Here is an 18453-nt window from a genome sequence, read left to right as displayed (position 1 = left end):
CGCCGCGCAGCGGAAGAACCTGCGTTGGCCGCTCTGGCCCCTTGGAGGACTTGTCGGTGCTCCGCGGCTCCTCACTGACGGCGCTGGGCGGGTCTGACGTGAGAAGCGAATCCCGCGCGTGACTCCCGGCTGCTTTGATTGTGGAATGTTTTTGGCAATGGGGCGGCAGGATTTGTGCGGGCTCGCGTCGAGGTGAGTGAGCGAAGGAGCGAGCACAGCGGCCTAGGGACCGCTCGCGGGACGCTTGGCCTGGACTTTTTGAGGCGCCCTGGAGGCGCAGCTCTCAGGCCGGCCCCAGCCGGCCCCATGCCCCGCCGCTCTCCCACCAGCTCGGGTCGGGCTTTCCCTTAAAATAGCGCCTGGACAGCAACGCTTCATTTTTTGCCCTGTAGCTTGTTAGACACCCTTGACCCCGCACGACTTTCTTTCCAAAAACCCCTATTTCTTTCTGTTCTTAAAGGTGGGATGGAGTTTGGAGACCTGTATCAACTTAGAGCAGTTTGTGGTGTGGGGTGTTTTGTGCTGCGTACAAACACGAGACTTGCCAGTTGTTGCAGCTGTGCTCGTGGTGTGATTGTTTTGCTTTGTCAGATGACTCCAGCATTAACACAGGCGCGTGGGACTTACAGGGTAGGGCCGTGGACATTTAACGTGTGCGGACCTTAACCTTTTGAAAGAACTCTCACTGCAGCTTGAGCTCCACACCGGACATTTGGTAACAGTCATTTTAGGATGCTAAGCCAGGATGCTACCACACCAGCCTTCCTCACTTGAGGGGAACCCATCTGTATTTCCTTGGAATGTCTCTTTGATTTATGAATAGTTACTGTTGCAGAGGAAAATATCTAACATTGTATCCACTGGCCTGATTTTCAAATGTTTGTTATACATTGAAGAATGACATTTATTGTTTTCTTAACGCTTTAAAATACCTTTAACCAGCTCAGGGAGAAATTTGGTAAATACAAAGGATATCATTACAGATACTCGTTGCTGCTTTTTTGTTGTCAACAAATACCAAATCATTTGAGAGACAAATGAGAAAGACATGTTTGTTAACTTAGTTGGGAAAGACCATTTCCACAGTTGTCTTTATTTCACCCCACCTTTCAAGATGCAGACTGACTAGGGCAGGCCAGGACCAGTTTGGCGGGTTTTGATCAGAGTTACCTTTCCAGCTCCAGCCCTTGAGTGGGTATTACCCTACCAAAACAGAGAACTGAGGCCAGGGTCATCCAGTTTACAGTAGCTGAATTCACAAATGTATGTTTCAGAGAGGAAAAAGGCCTGTGTGCCATGGTTGACATTGTTGGGCAATTTCTCTTGAACTTCAGCTCTCTTTGCTTCTCTGGCACTGTTCTTACGTTCCTACCACTACGCTCTACTATTTATCCTGTCCCATTGCCAATTTCGCCCTCGGGTGTTTTTTGTCCCCAAATGAATTCTCTGAAGATAACTCTCAAGTTTATGTGTCCAGTCTGATTTACCCTGAGCTCCAGTGCTGGTCACAGCCATCTGAATGTCTCAATTGAACTTCTAACGTTAAGTGCAACCCTGTTATTACTCATCTCTTGGTACAATCATTCTTCTAGATCTCTAGAGTTACCTAAGTTCTCCCACACTCCCAAACCTCACCTCTACCAGCTGACTCAAATAAGTACACACTCTCAAATTTATCACTTGTTATTTTTGCAGATTGATGGACTTACCTTCTTCCTAACTTGAGTAGGTTCTGTACAAGACTGCTAGATTAACCTTACTAATTTTTACATCAGTGCCTGTCTTCTGCTCAGAAGCTCTCAGAGGTACCCTTTTGCTCATGGAATTAAATTTAAAAAAACAAACAGTCGTTTCAAGGATTTGGCTTCAGTTTACTTTATGAATACAATAGTACTTAGTCTGTTCTAGCTGCTGGGAGGCACTGTTCTAGGCATGTCTTTTATACTGTAGCCTCTGGACTAGGTGTTCTTACTGTTCCTTGCAAAGGCCATTGGCATCTGAAAGGAGAGCAGATAGGAAAAAAGGCGTAGACAAAAATGGTATTTACTTACTATGATAAATGTCTTAAAGAAAAAGTACAGATATGAAGTTAGAAGTCAAAGGGGTTGCTCTTTTGGATTGTTAATAATACTCTTTTCTTTTCTGCTGTGTTTAAGAGTTTTGGTTCTTGCTCTTTGACTGCCTCTGTTCTCTTTTACTTCTACTTTAGTTGTTTCTTAGTTGATCAGAGGCCTAATCTTTGATGCTGTTATGATTTTCTGTGTTAGGAGACCAAACCCAGCATCTAGATGCTGGCTAGATGACAGTAGTGGGGACATTTGGGGGACTGGTGAGCTGGGGAGAATGCTCTGTCTTAAGGGGCCAGCTTCTCAGTTCTGGACATTGTTGCCATTAGAGAATGTATATCCAAGGTTTTCATAGTTATCCTTTTTTATTTTATTAAGGAAAAGCTGGAAAACTGCATTTTTAGGTGAAATCTCTTGCCTTTTTTAAATGTGGCTTTAAAATACTGTGCTGATAAAAAACATATTTGCAGACCCAGGCAGTAACCTTCCTGCCACTAGTTGCAGCTTTGTGTTATTTTTGCAGATAACTGAGAGGTTGTTCTGCCTCTTTGATTGCTCATGCATGTGACTTCCTGATATGTCTTTAGTCCTAACTTTTCTTTTAGTCTCCAGACTCTTCTTCATTTGTGGTCAGATGTTTCTACTTTTGTCATTACAAACTCTACTTAAGAGTCAAATTCTGTTTCATTGTATTAATCAACTGGTTTCCAATCTTTCAGGACTTATAGTCTCTTGCTATCCTTTCTTGAAATCTTAGTCATTTGCCTGGCGTTTTTATTTCATAACTTAGTAAAAATGCAATACAAACAGCTGTTCTTCATCCACTCATGCTTGAGTAACTTTGTCTCCTGGACTTGACTTTTCTGTCCTATTGGTAACTTCACCTTCCTACTTCTGTTATAAAAATCTTTAAGCATTACTTTCATTATATCCTCTTCTTGCTTGAATAGTTTCATGTAGAGTTGTTTAATTTTGTAAGCTCATATTTGTTTTATTGGATAACTGGAAAAAGTTTGTAAATAATAAAGTTTTTATCTTTCTAAGAGAATTGTTTTTATATGTTGGTATGCATCACAGTCACCTGGAGAATTTGTTAAACAGATTTCTTCATCCCACTCCCTCCGTTCCTTTTCAGTAGGTCTGTGGTGGGGCAAACAATTTATGTATCTAACAATTTTCCGGGTTATGTTAGTGCTGGTCCAGTGACCACACTTTTAGAACAGCTGCTGCAGGGAACCAAGTTGACATCACCAGAAGGAAATGACATGTCTGGTGACAAAGTGAATTTAGAAATAGGCAGTAATTGAGATGTGTATGCTCCCTTCCTGTCCACCAGATGGCAGTTTTGAGCTATTAGAAAGGAAAGGGAACACCATAAAATTAGAATTACTTGGGGACTGAATTTTCAAATACATATTTTTAGTTATAATTTTTTTGTCTCAAATATGCTAGGCAAGCACTGTACCACAGAACTACATCTAAGCACCAACATCAGACTTAAGTAAGAGTTGAACTTAAAGGGAAACAATGTGATTTATACAGAACCTGACAAGAAATTTTGTACTTAGTTTTTAAAATTTTTTGGTTTTTCCTTCCAGTAGTAATTGGTCCAGGGATTTTTTGGTCCTGTAAGTGCTGTGCACAATGTTTTCCAATTGTGTTTGTGTTTATGTTAACTTTCTCTGAGCGATACAAAATTCTGTCTCACAGAACTAGGACTTAAAGTTAGATCTGTGTTTCTCTGTTTCCTTTTTTGCCACAGACAGTGCTTAAACTGTTGCTTAAGATTTGCCAATCTGGCAAAACTTTGAGCTGACATTTGGGTACTGCCTCCTTAAGGAACTCAGAGTCTCTTTCTGGATCTAAAGAAATTAGTTTTTTTTTTTTTCCTTGCTGGGATTGAACCCAAGGCTTTGTGCATGCTTAGGCATTTGCAGCTTTTAAACATTCGGGTCTTAAAAGTTCCAAAAAGACATAAAATCAAGTTGAAAAACAATATGTTAGGAATGGTGTTAGGGTACATGTATTGATATTCACAAAAGTCTTTATGAAAACCCTATTTAGAAAATATTCCTAAATAAGCTAAAGTCTGTTGCTCCAGTTTAATTTTTTAGCAAGTATTGATTTTAATGACAACTTTTTTTATTCATTTGGATGGAGCTTCCAACAAAATCCCTATGTCCAAGTCCCATATCTTGTGAGTTAATTGATCTTTGGTATGACCTAAACTTTGGATTTTTTATTGGATCCCCAGGTGAGGCAAATTCAAAATATGCTCAGCCAGGTATGTAAAGTGTGACTGATTTAAACAAATAAGCAATTTCCCTCTTTGTTGTAGTTCTATTCAATTTGAGTGTAATATAAAAGGTAAGTAACTTATATTACAATTTTTTAAAAATAAATTCAGTCATCTAAGATGTGGTTACAAGTGGTAACAATGCTCATATGGCTTTTTTTTTTTTTAAGTCTCAGCTAGGCTATTGCCTTGAAAAAATAAAATAGCAATTTATTAGTTCCATCAAATAGTATAGTATCTGCAGATGTTCACAGGCCTTATCAGGCTGCTGTGGCTACTGATTCCTGCTTTCATTTCTCTCTATATATCATATTTAACTTGTTGAACAAGAACCATTCATCCCAGTACATTCTTTTTTTTTTTTATTATTAGTGTATTGTAATTATACAAAGGAAGGGGTTTCATTGTGATATTTCTATATGTGCATGTAATATGCTTTGATCATAGTCACCAGAAATTACCTTCTTATCCCTCTTCCCCTTTTTAACTTTCTTACAAAATTTTGTATGCGTTTCAGTGTGACCTTTTCATACAAACATATAATGTGCTTCAATCATGTTCTCTACCCCCTTTTTTCCCCTTCCCACTTCTTTTGTTTATGTTCATATTGTTGTCATCCTCTTCTTCTTCCTCCTCCTGTTTAAATCTAGATTCTGCATATGAGAGAAAACATGTAATATTTGTCTTCGAGTCTGGTGTATTTTGCTGAACATGACCTGTAGTTCCATCCATTTTCCTGCAAATGACACAATTTCATTCTTATGACTGAATAATACTCTACTGTGTATATATACCACATTTTCTTTATTCATTTGTCTGTTGATGGTCACCTAGGTGGATTCTGTAACTTGACTATTGTGAATAGTTCTGCGGTAAACATGGCTTTGCACATATCACTATTATATGCTGTCTTTTCATTGTACTCCAGTATATTCTAACTACAGTATTTCTCAAGCATAAGAACTATGTCTTTTGGCAAACTTTTTAAAAAGGACTAAAGCATAAAGATGTAATTTGGTGATTTTTCACAAACCAAACATGCCTAAATCACTGGCACCTGGCACAAGAAACGAGCTAGCACCAGCATTCTAGAAGCCTCCTTAGTGCTGCTTTTTGCTTTCTTATTTAATAATAATTTACATAAGGTACTTAAATGTACTGTTCTGAAGTTTATAGCATGGTGTGCAAGTGCTTGCAGTCCTGGAACCATCATCTTGGCTGCAGAGAGTTTATAACACTCATGTTTCTTCATGCCCCTTCCCAGCTTTTCCACCCTCCATCATTTTGACATCTATTATTATTGGTCATTTATGCAAAGCTGTGAATTATCCTTTTATTTCTCACCTAACACTTTTAAAACAGTAAAACTAGAAGTGTATTGTGTTCATTGCTTTGTAATTTGTGGGGTTTTTTGCAATTTGTGTCATAACTATTTTTCCGTGTCCTAAGTATTTCAGTATTTTTAGTGGCGGCATAATAGTTGAGTATAGATGACACAATTTAAAAACATTATTTGATATTTATTTCTAGTTTTTCTTCTTGTAGATAATCGTTGTGAACATCTTTATAAAACTTTGCAAATACTTGTGGAATTACTAGATGGAAGAGGAAGTTTTTTGTTTTTATTTTACTATTTTGTGATGGGGTCTTGCTATGCTGTCTAGGCTGCCCTCAAATTCCTGGGCTCAAGTGATCCTCTTGCCTTAGGCTCCTGAGTAGCTGAGACTACAGGTACATGCCCTCCCCCTTCTCCCCCAGATAATCTTTCTAAAGATTGTGGATCTGTATCTCCATACTGCTTACAAGAAGGGCAGTTCCAGTTTATACATCTCTTAGCAGTTTCTGAGAGTGCCTATTTTAGTGCATCCTCACCAACTTTTTTTATACTAACAGACTTTATTTTTAGAGCATTTTTAGATATATAGAAAAATGGAGCTGAAAATTTGAGCAGAACAATTTGACAAATGTATAATGCCATGTACTGTGGCATGCAGATTAGTGTCACCTTCCTATACATCTTCTGTCTCCATCTATTCATCTCTCCTCCAGAGCTTTGGCAACCATGGATCTTTTTATTGACTCTGGAATTTTGTCATTTTTAGAATATCATACACTTGAAATCATGCAGTATGTAGTCTTTTCACATTGACTTCTTTCACTTAATAGTATACATTTTTCATTTCCTCCATTGTGTGTGTGTGATGATAGCTGATTTCTTTTTATGGGTAATTCTCCATTGATGGATATGCTAGAGTTTTGTCCTTTATCCATTGAAGGACATCTTGGCTACTTATGTGTTTTGGCAATTATAAATGAGCTAACATAAAATTCATCCATTTCTTGTGGATGTTAAGTTTTCAACTCATTTGGTAAAACTCAAGGAGTAGGATTACTGGATCATATGGTAAGGGTATATTTAGTTTTGTAAGAAACTGCCAAACTCTTTCAAAATGGCTGTCTCATTTCATTCCTGTACCTATCAGCAATGAATGAGAGTTGTCTTTTTGCTTTTTTAAGTTTTTGTCCTAATATCTTTTAGAAGAGGCTTAAGCAAAAGGTGTTAATAGTATTTGTAAGTTGAGACATGGTTGTCCATGTCACTGTGCTCATTGTATTCTGTATTTTTTCAGGTTTAGTTTATTCAAAAGAACCAGTATAATTCTGCAACATCTGGTAAGTTTGGACTTCGTTTTGATGGTCTTATTAGTTTATGATGTTTAATTTTAAATGTCATTATTAGGGAAGTAGAGAAATACTGGGATGCAGATTACCTTGACCTTGGTACACTATTATTTTCAATTTCATAGTGTTAAGACTTGCTACCTCCTACGAGGCTTGTGTGTCATAAGTCTGTGGTAAACAGCTTGGGTAAGTCTGAATGCCTGAGTTTAAATAATACGTCCACAGCTTAATCTTAGGCAGATAGTTGGTCTCTTGTAGCCTCCCTTTTGATATCTATAAAATGAGGATAGTGTCTACCTTACAGTGCTTATAAATGATAAATAAGATAAGCATGTACCTGCTATGTAAATAAACATTTTATGTTAGCAATTATTGTACTTTGAAAGGCTTAACTATCCTTAGTTTATCAGAGTCTAAGGAAAATAATTTGTATTTACTTTTGTATCTCTTAGAGAGCCTGACAAGTATCTCATACATAAAAATAACAAGTCGTCTGCTACAGCACTAACTATGCCAGCTACTATTCTGAGTACTTGATATATATCAGCCCAGTTAATTCTCATAGTCCTCTGGGGTACAGACTGCAGATCTTTTATCCTCAGCTCTTAAGTTCTCTAAACTACAAGTTCTTGTTACGAGGTTTATGGTAAATGAACCTAACAGCAAAATCTGACTTATTGTACTTATAGCTGTTTTTTCTTTGACTTAACTAGTGTGAATCTTCATGGTTTGGTGCAAAAATGCAAAAGCAGTTGATTATATTATATTGACCCAGGCTTCACCTGGGGCGGTTTATGTAATAGGTGATAGGAACTGTGTTACTTGTCTAAGTTAAATGATGTGGCATCCCTGTTCTGTGGATCAGAAACCAAACAACAGAGAAGCCTGTGTCTCACAGCTAATAGATAATGCAAGGCGTGAGTTGAAACCAGGCAGTCTGCCTTCATTGACCACCTACTGCACTGTACAGCCTCTGATAAGAGTGGACATCAAGGAACTGTCTCGAAGTGTTCCTCAGTTATGTTCCAGTGAGATGAGGATGTACAGTCTGCAATATCCCTTCCTCCCTTATTCATTTTAGTCAACTGGGGAGTTTCCTAGTGAAATAACTTAGAACAGTGTCAGTTCCAGTGATATACATAGGAAGATGCAAAGAAAGGACAGACCAGATCACTTGGGGCCTATGGTGATATGGGGCATAAACCATTTTGAAGGAAGATAAACTGAACTCTTCTCAAGGCCTGAGGACTGAATGGTTCTAGGTCCCAATATTTGCTTTGACTTATGCTTCTGTGATAGAAAGGATGTATCCCAGGAAGGCTTACATCGTAAGAGCCATAGAGTCATGCTTTCTTTTTATTTCATAGGTCATGCTATCTTTTTATTTCATAGCATAGTGATGGAGCTATGACATTGATGGCAGTATTAAAAGCAGGGTTTTAAGATGGGACTCATTTGTGATAATGGTGTCATTCTGGGTAACCCTTCCAAGATATAGAGTGGGGAATAGAACCCAGAAATAAGGCCAAGGTAGTGAATTTCTGCAGATGGGACTTGAGAAGCTAATGAAAACTGGTGGAGCCTATTAATAAGGCCTCATTTATATCTTTGGGTTGATTTGTATATATTCTTACTACAAAAATATTCACGGAAAGATTTTTTTCTTCTTTCTCTATAATGTATTTTAATATAATGTGGGAAAGCTCATTTTTCAAGATAGGTCTTGCTAACTTTGCCCAGGCTGGCCTCAAACTCTCAATCCTTCCACATCTGCCTTCCAGGTAGTTGGGATTGCAAGCAGGAGTCACCACCATATCTGGCTTAGATTCTGTAATATTTTTTGCTCAAGGTCTGACCTCTGTAAATGCCCTGCAAGCATGGTTAAGTGTGTCAAGATCTATGCTTAAAGATACTATTGCAGTGTTGTAATAGCAAAGACTGGAAATTACCCAATGCCTGTCTGTAGACATTGATATGCAATAATATATTGCAAAGCTGATAAAATTAAGTATAACTGGGAAGTTGTGAAATCATTGGTTAAATGGTCTGGTTTCTTCCAACAAATTATAAGAGAAAGAAAGGAATAGATTAGAAGACTTTAAAGGTATATTAAAAATTTTAAAATGAATGAACTCTATGGATGGACAGTAGGTGTTTATTTTAAAAACTAAAAGAGTTGTACTTTTCCAGGGATGAAGACAGCTGTGACTGGAATAGTTTGAGTTAGGTAGGTAGAGGACTTTTGGGCTGCCTGGACAAAATTGACTCTATGATTTGATTTTACTCTACTTGTAGGTATCAAAATATCTGGACTGCTATAACAAATAACAAAGTCTGGGTGACTTAAAAACACATTTCTCACAATTCTGTAGGCTAGGGAGTCCAAAATCAAGGCACTGAAAGATTCAGTGTCTGGTTAGGGCCTGCTTCATTGTTCATTAGACAGATATGTTGGCAGTCTCCTGGCTGTTCCCTCACATGGTTGAAGAGGTGGGGGACTTTCCCTCAGTTTCTTCTATAAGGGCACTAGTCCCATTCATAAGGACTATGCTCATAACCTAATCACCCCTCAAAAATTCCACCTTCTAATACCTTGAGTATTAGGCCAGCATATGCAGTGGGTGCATTATAGGGTAGCAATACTGAATTTAGGGAAACTTCTGGTTTGCAGAAAGCTCTAAACAAGTCTGCCCTTTGTCTGGGAGGAAGAAATCACCTTCTTCAAGGATGCTCACAGCAAATATAGTCCTGATAAATAACCTAGGCAATGAGTGTTCATGCCCTTCTTGTTCATGGCATAATCAAAGGTGCATGGAAATTCCAGTGCCCATGGCAGATTGCTTTTCTCAACTAAGTGCTAACTCCTGGCCTAGTATTAACCAGCATTTTTGCCTTATAATATTTCAACATTCTACATTATATTTTGGGTGGTTTTCTCTGTGTTTGTATTTCATTTTACAGTAGAAACATAAAAAAAATATAAAAAGACAGCTTTACCTGTAGTAGTGACATGGGAATATGAGTGCTAAATTAGCAATGGGAGATACAAAATAACCTGTATCAGCATTCTATTTTTGTTGATAGTTTTATGGGAAAATGTCAAAGAATAGTAAAGAATCACTAAATTAGTGATGGTCCCACCCCAAGTAACTTTCATTGTAAACATTTTGCCAGTGATTACCACCTTGCATTTTTCTTTTAAAATATAGTTCAACAGGACGTGGGAAATATCTTTATTCTCCTTATTGTGAAAATGTTACCTTTTGTTACCACTTTATATAAATAGGCACCAGTGGCTACTCAGGAGGCAGAGATCAGGAGGATCAAGGTTCTAAGCCAGCCCAGACAAATAGTTCACTAGACCCTATCTCAAAAATACCCATCACAAAAAGGGCTGGCAGAGTGGCTCAAGGTGAAGGCCCTGAGTTCAAGCACTAGTACCACCAAAAAAAAGAAAAAAAAAGTCTTTATTTTACAGTAATTTGAGATCCACACAAAAGTTATAACAATAGTATATACAGTTCTTGTATTCCTTACCCACTTTCAATTTCCCCTAATTGTATCCCACATTACTGTTCTGTATGGAGTTATGTCCCCTTCTCTTTAGTCCCTTATGTTGAAATCCTAGTCCTGAATGTGGCCTTATCTGGAAACAGTGTTGTTGAAGATGCAGTTAGTTAAGGTCACAATGGAGTAGGGTAGGCCTTTATTTTTTAACTTAACATATTTAATTGGTATAGTAATTATACATATTTATACATTATGGCATATCAATATATGAATATTATCTGTAATGATCAGGTCAGGGTAATTGGTTAGACATATTATTTATTTTGGGAACATTCAAAATGCTTTCTGTTAGCTGTTTTGAAATGTTCAACTAATTGTTGCCAGCCAGTTATCCTACTTCACTATAGAGCATTCAAGGTTATTCCTCTTGTCCAAATGCACCCCTCATTTACTAATGTTTTTAAAGGCTCTCTAGCATGTGAATACCATAATCTGTTTAACTAGGTTTTTACTAATAGACATTTGGTCATTTGCACTCTCTTTCTCTCCCTCCAACTCCTCTCACTCCCTTTCTTTCTCTCTCTTTTCCTTTCTCTCTCTCTCTCTCTCTCCCCGCCCCAAACCCACCCCAGGATCTAACCCAGGTCCTCACATGCATTCTAAGCATATGCTGTACCACTGAGCCACACCTCTGCCTCATTTCTGGATTCTTACAAATGATATTGCTCTGACTAATGTTGTACTTGTTTCATTTGGCCCATAGGTAAGTGTAATCTGTGGGGTAAAATTCTGAAACAGCCGTTAGCGCGTCAGTGTGTGTTCTTTAAAAACAGGACTGGTGGCATATGTCTACAGTCCCAGCTCCTTAGGAGGCTGAGGTGGGAGGATCACTTCAGTCCACAGATTGTAGACAAACCTGGACAGCATAGTGAGACCCTGTCTCAAAAAAAAAAAAAAAAAAAAAAGTGTTGTCAGACTATTTCTCCTAGGCTCTGTGATTATGCTTCCACAGTCTGCTTACTCACACACAGGACATTATAGGCTATCCAAACTTTTTGACCTTTGTCAATTTGCTTAAAAAGTAGTTACTACAGTTAGAATCTTGTTAATTGGAATTTCTCTGGTGAGAAACTGAAATTAAATTTTAAAATGCAACTTTTTCTGTTTGATAGCCTTTCCTATAGCTATAGCTCTTCTAAGTGAATATAAATTATTTTTATTTTGTTTGGTAATGAATATTAATAAAAATTAATATCATTAAATATATAACATGATTTTATAAAGGAGAACTTAAACATTGTTTAATGCTATCAAAATGTGGACTTTGGATTTTATTAGATTTTAGTTACAAATGTGTTGTTTAGTTTTAATTGGCATACCCTAGTTAAAATTTTTAATTTTTTTTTTCATTTCTATGGGTTGAACTCATGGCCTTTCATATGCTAGGTAAGCACTCTCACTAAAGCAAAAAAAAATTCTATTTAAACTGACTTCCAATGTGAGGTTTAAAGTATTGTCCTTAGTAAAGGAAGATGTTAAAATTGGTGGTACATGAATCTGATAGCGTGTCACAGATAGAATCTGAAAAATGGCTGTATAAGTTAAACTCTGTTCATTATAGGTGTTCTATTAATACTGTATATCACATGAACTGTGAGACTTAGTGATTAAGTTATTGTCTGAGGCCCTGAGTCAGAACACAAGCAGCTTTTTTCCATCTTTACATGTAAGTCTGAACTTATTTTATAATCTATCCTCAAACTGCTTGTTCTGTCTAGCCTCCCATCAGTCATTTCCTCAACCAGCCTTTATTCCACTCATGTTTATCACCTTAATGTTTACAAATACTCATTGCTTATGGCTTAGTATGTTCTTAGAATTCTCTCTACAATTCTTACCACCCTTTAAAAAAATATACATCAAAGCTCAGTCCAGATATCCCCCCCTTTTTTTTAACTTGCCCATAGCTATTGTAGTCAGAATTACTTGCCTGCTTTTAATCATCTTTGCTTTCTAAGCACCTAACATAGAGCTCAAAATGCAGTAAAAAAATTAAAACATTTAAGAGTGTTTTATAGTTTAGAGAATTCTGGGAGTAAGCTATATTCTAAATCAGTTGATTAAGTCCACTCAGAACAAAAAAATAAAAAATTTGGAGGATGTGTAGTTTGCTTTGCAATATGTCTGTCTACAGAGTTTAAGAAACCTTTGTCAGATATTCATAGTTATCTGTTCCTTTAATTATTAACTTGAAAGATTTGTATTTTATGTGTGTTTTTCTGTGGCCTTATGATAAAAACTATATGAATTTTGACATAAAGTTATTCTGTGTTTACTCAGAGAATGTCTAAGCACACAGAAGCGGCAGGAGAAGTGTTGTTGGAAAGAAAAGGTTGTGCAGGAGTGATAACACTGAACAGACCGAAGTTACTCAATGCACTGACCCAGAATATGATTCGACAGATTTATCCCCAGCTGAAGGTCTGTAATTTTCTGAAAACATTTATATGGATTCTTTGTAAAGTAAGTTATAGTAGAAGATTTATGGTATTTTATCTGATGAAAACATAGGACTCTCTTGAATCTACATCTAGGCCCAATTGATTGAGTCCTCAGTACTTTCCTGTGTGATTATCCTTGAGTGCTCTTGCTAATAGAAAGATTGTTGCCTTATGAGACAGCCCCTTCTTCTTTTACATAACTCTTATTTTTCACAAGTTTCTTTTTTGTGTTCTGCCACTGCTTGTTTCTCTGGCATTTTGAACATTGATTCTGGCCCTGCTTCTGAGAATATGAGCGAACAGGTCTAATCTGCTTGTACATGACAGCCTTTTGGTTTGAAGACAGTTTTTAAACTGTGTGGCTCTTGATTCTTTCATACTATTATTTATATATTCATTTGTTCATTCATTTATTTAGTGGTGCTGGGGATCAAACTCAGGACCTCATACATGTTGAACAATCATGCATGATTGAGCCGTATCACCAGCCCTTTTGGTTGTGAGATAGGGTATCGCTAACTTTGACTGGGCTAGCCTCAAACTCTGAATTCTCTAGCCTCTGGCCTACTGAGTAGCTGGGTTTACAGGTGTGCATCACTGTCTCTGGCTTCTGCTGGCTTTTGATTCATTCATCCTTTTTTTTTTTTTTTTTTTTTTTGGTGGTGCTGAGGATCAAATCCATTGCCTCATGCATGCTGGGCAAGTGCTCAACCACTGAGTTGCACCCCAAACCCCCATCCTACCTCTTTATTAGCAGTCCTTATCAACTCCAGTTGCATATTTGATCAGTATTGGAAGTGGTTTCACTCTGTTCCTTATACATCTTTTCAGTAGAACAGAGCCCTGTATTACTGTGGTTATTGCTCTGTATAACCTTTGTGTTACCAGATTTATAAATTTATGTGAACTGTCATTAAGTATATAGTTATTCATCTTGGTCTCAAGGTTTTGGCAGATACCTGAAATACCCTTATGAAATTTGGATCATAAAATGGTACTCATGGAGCACCCTTGATGGAATAGACTCTTACTTTATCTCAGAGAAGAAAATGAAGTTCATTCCACAATGAATAGTATGAATGGGATCCATTCTTCTGGATATTTTATAAAGGGACGTGTATATATACACACATCTATATGAATGTGTATGTGTACATGTGATATGGATATATCATTATAAGTTTTTATTTATAATGTGCTTATACCATCTTATTTTGCCTTTGAATAGAAGTGGGAACAAGATCCTGACACGTTCCTGATCATTATAAAGGGAGCTGGAGAAAAGGCTTTCTGTGCTGGTGGTGATATAAAAGGTAAAGACTGCTTCCCTGCCCCCAGGTAAATGAGTTTCCCTGACTAGAACTGACAGAGTATTGGCAAATTTTGGGGTAAGGGGTGTTGGTAGGGCTCAAGTGGTAGAGTGCTTGCTTAGCAAGCCTGAAACCCTGAGTTCAAACCCCAGTGCCACCAAAAAAAAGAAAAGAAAAATTGGGGGAGGGGATTTATAATTTGCTTTGCATTTTAGACTCTTTTGTTATAGGTTAATAATTAAAATGTTAGAAAAAATTGGAGACTTATCTTTTGTAGGTTATGTTAGAAAGTGAGGGAAATAGGATTTTTAAAATTTTATTTACTCTTCTGAAATTTAGATACTTTGTTTCCTGCTATGAATCTTCTTAAAATATCTAATTATGGTATGTGGCTCCAGTTTGTATTATAGAGTGGATGATATTAAGCAGTTCTGTTAGTCACGCAGTGTGTTGAGTGACTTGCCAGTCCTCTAGTGTGACATGCATGCATGTCTTTCCAAAACTGTTCGTGTGCTTTCCTACTGCTCAGGATCCAAAGCATCTTTTGTGTGCGTGGTTTGAGTGGCTGCCCTATTGAATATACATTTTTCATGTGATTAAACATATAGAGATAAATTTAAGAAAAATCACTTTCTAATTGTTCAGGTCACTCTGTACATATTGAACTATAAAAGAGAAGAAATATTTGTTCTCAGGATCAAAGTTACGTAGTTAGTTAATATTACCAGAATATTCAAGATGATCATAGGCACTCCAAAAAATTTTCAAAGGTGATTTGTGAGCATCATTTAACTTTAATTTATAGGAAGCTAATTAATTAGAATCAAACAAGATTAGAATAAGATTAGAAGGAAATCTGAGAAGGTTTTAGTGTAAGACCTTCTTTCCAAAAGCAATACAGCTTACATTCATTTTCTTTTGGATTGGCACACATAAGGACAGCAGATAGGGAGCTTTTTCATTTATTCATTTATTTAATCAGTGAGATCTCAGAATGGCAAAATTAGATATGAGCTCTTTCTGTTAAAAACCAGGAAAAGAAGTCAATGTATGAAACATGGTGAAGGAAGATATGGTTGGCTTTTATATCTGCAGATTTTGCATCCATGGATTCAATTAATGGCAGATTGAGAATACTTTGGGAAAAAATTGCATCTGTACTGAACAGGTACAGACTTTTGTCCTTCTCATTTTTCCCTAGGCAGCCCAGTGTAGCAACTATTTACATTATATTAGGTATTGTAGGTCATCTAGGGATGACAAAGTACATGGGAGAATGTGCATAGGCTGTGTGCAAATACTGAGCCATTTCACATAAGACACTGAGGGCAGGGTCCTGGAACCAATCCTCCATAGATACCAAGGGACAACTAGCCTTAAAATTTAATCGGCAGTTCTTAGATAATCTTTTCCATAAAAATGGAGACCTGTACATTTAATTTGTAGTATAGCAGACAATTCTTGTAGGACATAAAGATAGGAAAGGCATGTGAGCTTGCAGTATATGGAGAAGGAAAGTTTGATAGCAGTCTTGATTGAATGGAATGAGTACAGTAGGGATGTGGAGTCTGGATGATGGAAGACTTCACTAGAATGAGGCCATTAGATAGTACCCATCAGGTGGCAGTGTGCTGTAGCACTGCCTTTGAGAAGTTCTCTCTCCATTGACATTATTAATAGACAAGGATGTTACTATCTTTATTTTCTTGTTGGCCCCTCTCGCCTCACCTTTTACCATTTCCTTTTAGTCTTTTAAAACTACTCGATTCTTTTTTTTCCCCTGTACTAGAGATTAAACCCAAGGCCTCATGCTTGCTAGGCAAGTGCTCTACCACTTGAATCATGCCTCCAGCAATGCCTGCCCTCCCCTCCCCCATTTTTAATTTGTTTTTGAGATAAGGTCTCATTTTTACCCAGGCTAAGCTTCAAAGTTGTGATGCTCCTGTCTTTGCCTCCTGAGTAGCTGGATTATAGGGATGTACCACCATGTCCATCCTAAAACTTCTTGATTTTACTCTTTTCTTTCTTGCTTTTGTGTGTTTGTAGGTACTGCTTCCTCTATCTGGAACTTTTCCCTCCTATTATTTTCTGGGAAATTCTTACATATTTTTTCAAATTCCTACCTATTTTGGCTCAGTCTTGACCTCTTCTGGAAAGTCCTCCTGTAATCACATCTTCCTGCTCACCATATATTTATTTATGCTATCTATAACATATATAGCACAAAAAGTGTACTTCTGTAGTCTTTTTCATTAGTCTGAACTCAAGGACAGCTGTCTTCCATTGTTGTCTTATCTGTAGCACCTAAAATAGTGTTTGGTCTGTAAGAGATGCTCAATAGATGGCTTATGCTTAAATTAATGTGGATCATTCACGTATGTATGTCTAACATACTTTATTTTAGGAATTGGTGTCAAAGGAAAGGTGTGTATTACAAATGTGTATTTAGGTGCTGGAAGGTGTAGTGTGTACCAATGAATAACTTCTAATTTAACAACTTTGTAAGAAGGATAATAGGAATGTAGTAAGTCTCTATAGTGAAGGAAAAATGAACTCAAGCTCAGTTTCTCTTACTGTAGTGTCACAACACAGATCACTTGTGATGCCAAATGTGTGGGGTTTTCCTACATACTAAGCAAGTACTCAGTTCTGTTTGGATGGCAGTTGGTTGTCCTCTGAGTCAATTCAGTTCTGATACTATCTACCTGGAGGTAGCGTCCAGATCCCACAGATTGAGGACTAAGGTTCCAAGACTGCCCAACCCTTCCATGTTAGATTCCAATTGCAAGCCCCAGGTTTGTGTACCTGTGCTCAGTGGGCATAAATGGGGCTCCCATCACTCCGTGCTTTCAGTTAATGTTTTGAGTAACTCCACCGTTTTGTGTGTTTGAGTAGCTCACAGAACTCAGGGAAACACACGTGCTGGTTTATTACAAGGATATCATAAAGGATACAAGGCAGAGGGCAAAGTATTGGGAAAAGCTTCCATGCCCTCCTTGGCTGCACCACCCTTCAGCAACTTCTGAAGCTCTCCAAACTTTGTTCTTTGGATTTTTCTGGAGACTTCATTTTATGAATACAAGTGAAATATGGACATCCTTGCAGAAATGTATTGAACAAAAATGGTACGATCTACTGCTAATACACTGAGTAGGGAAACCCACTGCCTATTCAAATTTTCCTTGCCTCTCTGTGCAGCATACCTTCCTCCCAGGTCCTGGGCAGGACTTCTCAACTGGGGGTTCTTATGATCTTCTGTTGGACAGGGAGGTGGGGCAGAGAATGTCTTCATGACCAGTTCCAAGACAGATGGGCAGGAAAAAGTAAAGTGTGTGACCTACTTTGGGGAAGAGAAGTTTCTATGGCTTGTCTTAGAGAATGGTTAAAAGAGCCAGAAACTGTGGATGAAAATAAAAATATATATATATCATAGTATCACAGTAAGTAGAATAAAACTTTTTGCCTTGAAGATTTGACATTGTCTGTGAATCTCTAAGTGTAATATGTCTGTGGCACCAGTAACTTTAAAACATTTACAAGCCATTCTGTAGTCCCTCTCCCTCCAGTACTCAGTTATCACCATTTTTTTAAACATATTTGACTATATTGACTAGAAACACTGTTCCCTTCATTCTTTTCTTTCTTCCATAGTAATCTCTGAAGCTTCAAAGGCAAAACAGAGGCTGGCTCAAGATTTCTTCAGAGAAGAATATATACTGAACAATGCCATTGGTATGTGTACTCTGCTAAGTTTTGAAAATGAAATCAAGAAATGGGATAGACAGTTTGGTTTGTTAGATGTTACCAATAGGCACTCTTTTTATTTTTTTACTCTTGCTAGGCAGGCACTTCTACTGTTTGAGTCACACCTACAGGCCTTTTTGCTCTGGTTTCCTTGGAGATAGGGTCTTGCTTTTTTGCCCAGGCCTGCCTAAACTTTGATCCTCCTGTTTTATGCTTTCTGCCATCACTGGGGTGACAGGCATGAACCACTGCACCCAGCTATTGGTTGAGATGGTGTCTCGTGAACTTTTTACCTAGACTGGCCTCAAATCAGTCTTAGCCTACTAAGTGGTAGGATTCCAGTT

At 37.6% G+C, this 18453-nt stretch overlaps 1 protein-coding gene across 7 annotated transcripts in view; it reads left to right on the top strand.

The window, feature by feature from the left end:
• Window positions 1–18453, top strand: part of Hibch (3-hydroxyisobutyryl-CoA hydrolase) — a 102064-nt gene continuing 83611 nt past the window's right edge. For 2 of the 7 annotated variants that reach the window (XM_074071270.1, XM_074071272.1), the window contains exons 1-5: window positions 1–192; window positions 6993–7035; window positions 12895–13035; window positions 14284–14368; window positions 18017–18097. In XM_074071270.1, the coding sequence (XP_073927371.1) occupies window positions 146–192; window positions 6993–7035; window positions 12895–13035; window positions 14284–14368; window positions 18017–18097 (397 nt within the window). In that variant the 5' untranslated portion in view covers window positions 1–145. Of the gene's footprint in view, window positions 193–232; window positions 1542–6992; window positions 7036–9234; window positions 9272–11186; window positions 11318–12894; window positions 13036–14283; window positions 14369–18016; window positions 18098–18453 lie in introns of those variants that run through there. The other 5 variants (XM_020179890.2, XM_020179891.2, XM_020179889.2 and 2 more) reach the window with 5 other exon arrangements.

This window comes from Castor canadensis, chromosome 4 (assembly GCF_047511655.1).
Source record: "Castor canadensis chromosome 4, mCasCan1.hap1v2, whole genome shotgun sequence".
Taxonomy (NCBI): domain Eukaryota; kingdom Metazoa; phylum Chordata; class Mammalia; order Rodentia; family Castoridae; genus Castor; species Castor canadensis.
Note: the sequence above shows the minus strand (reverse complement) of the source record. Positions and strands in the feature narration are given on the sequence as shown.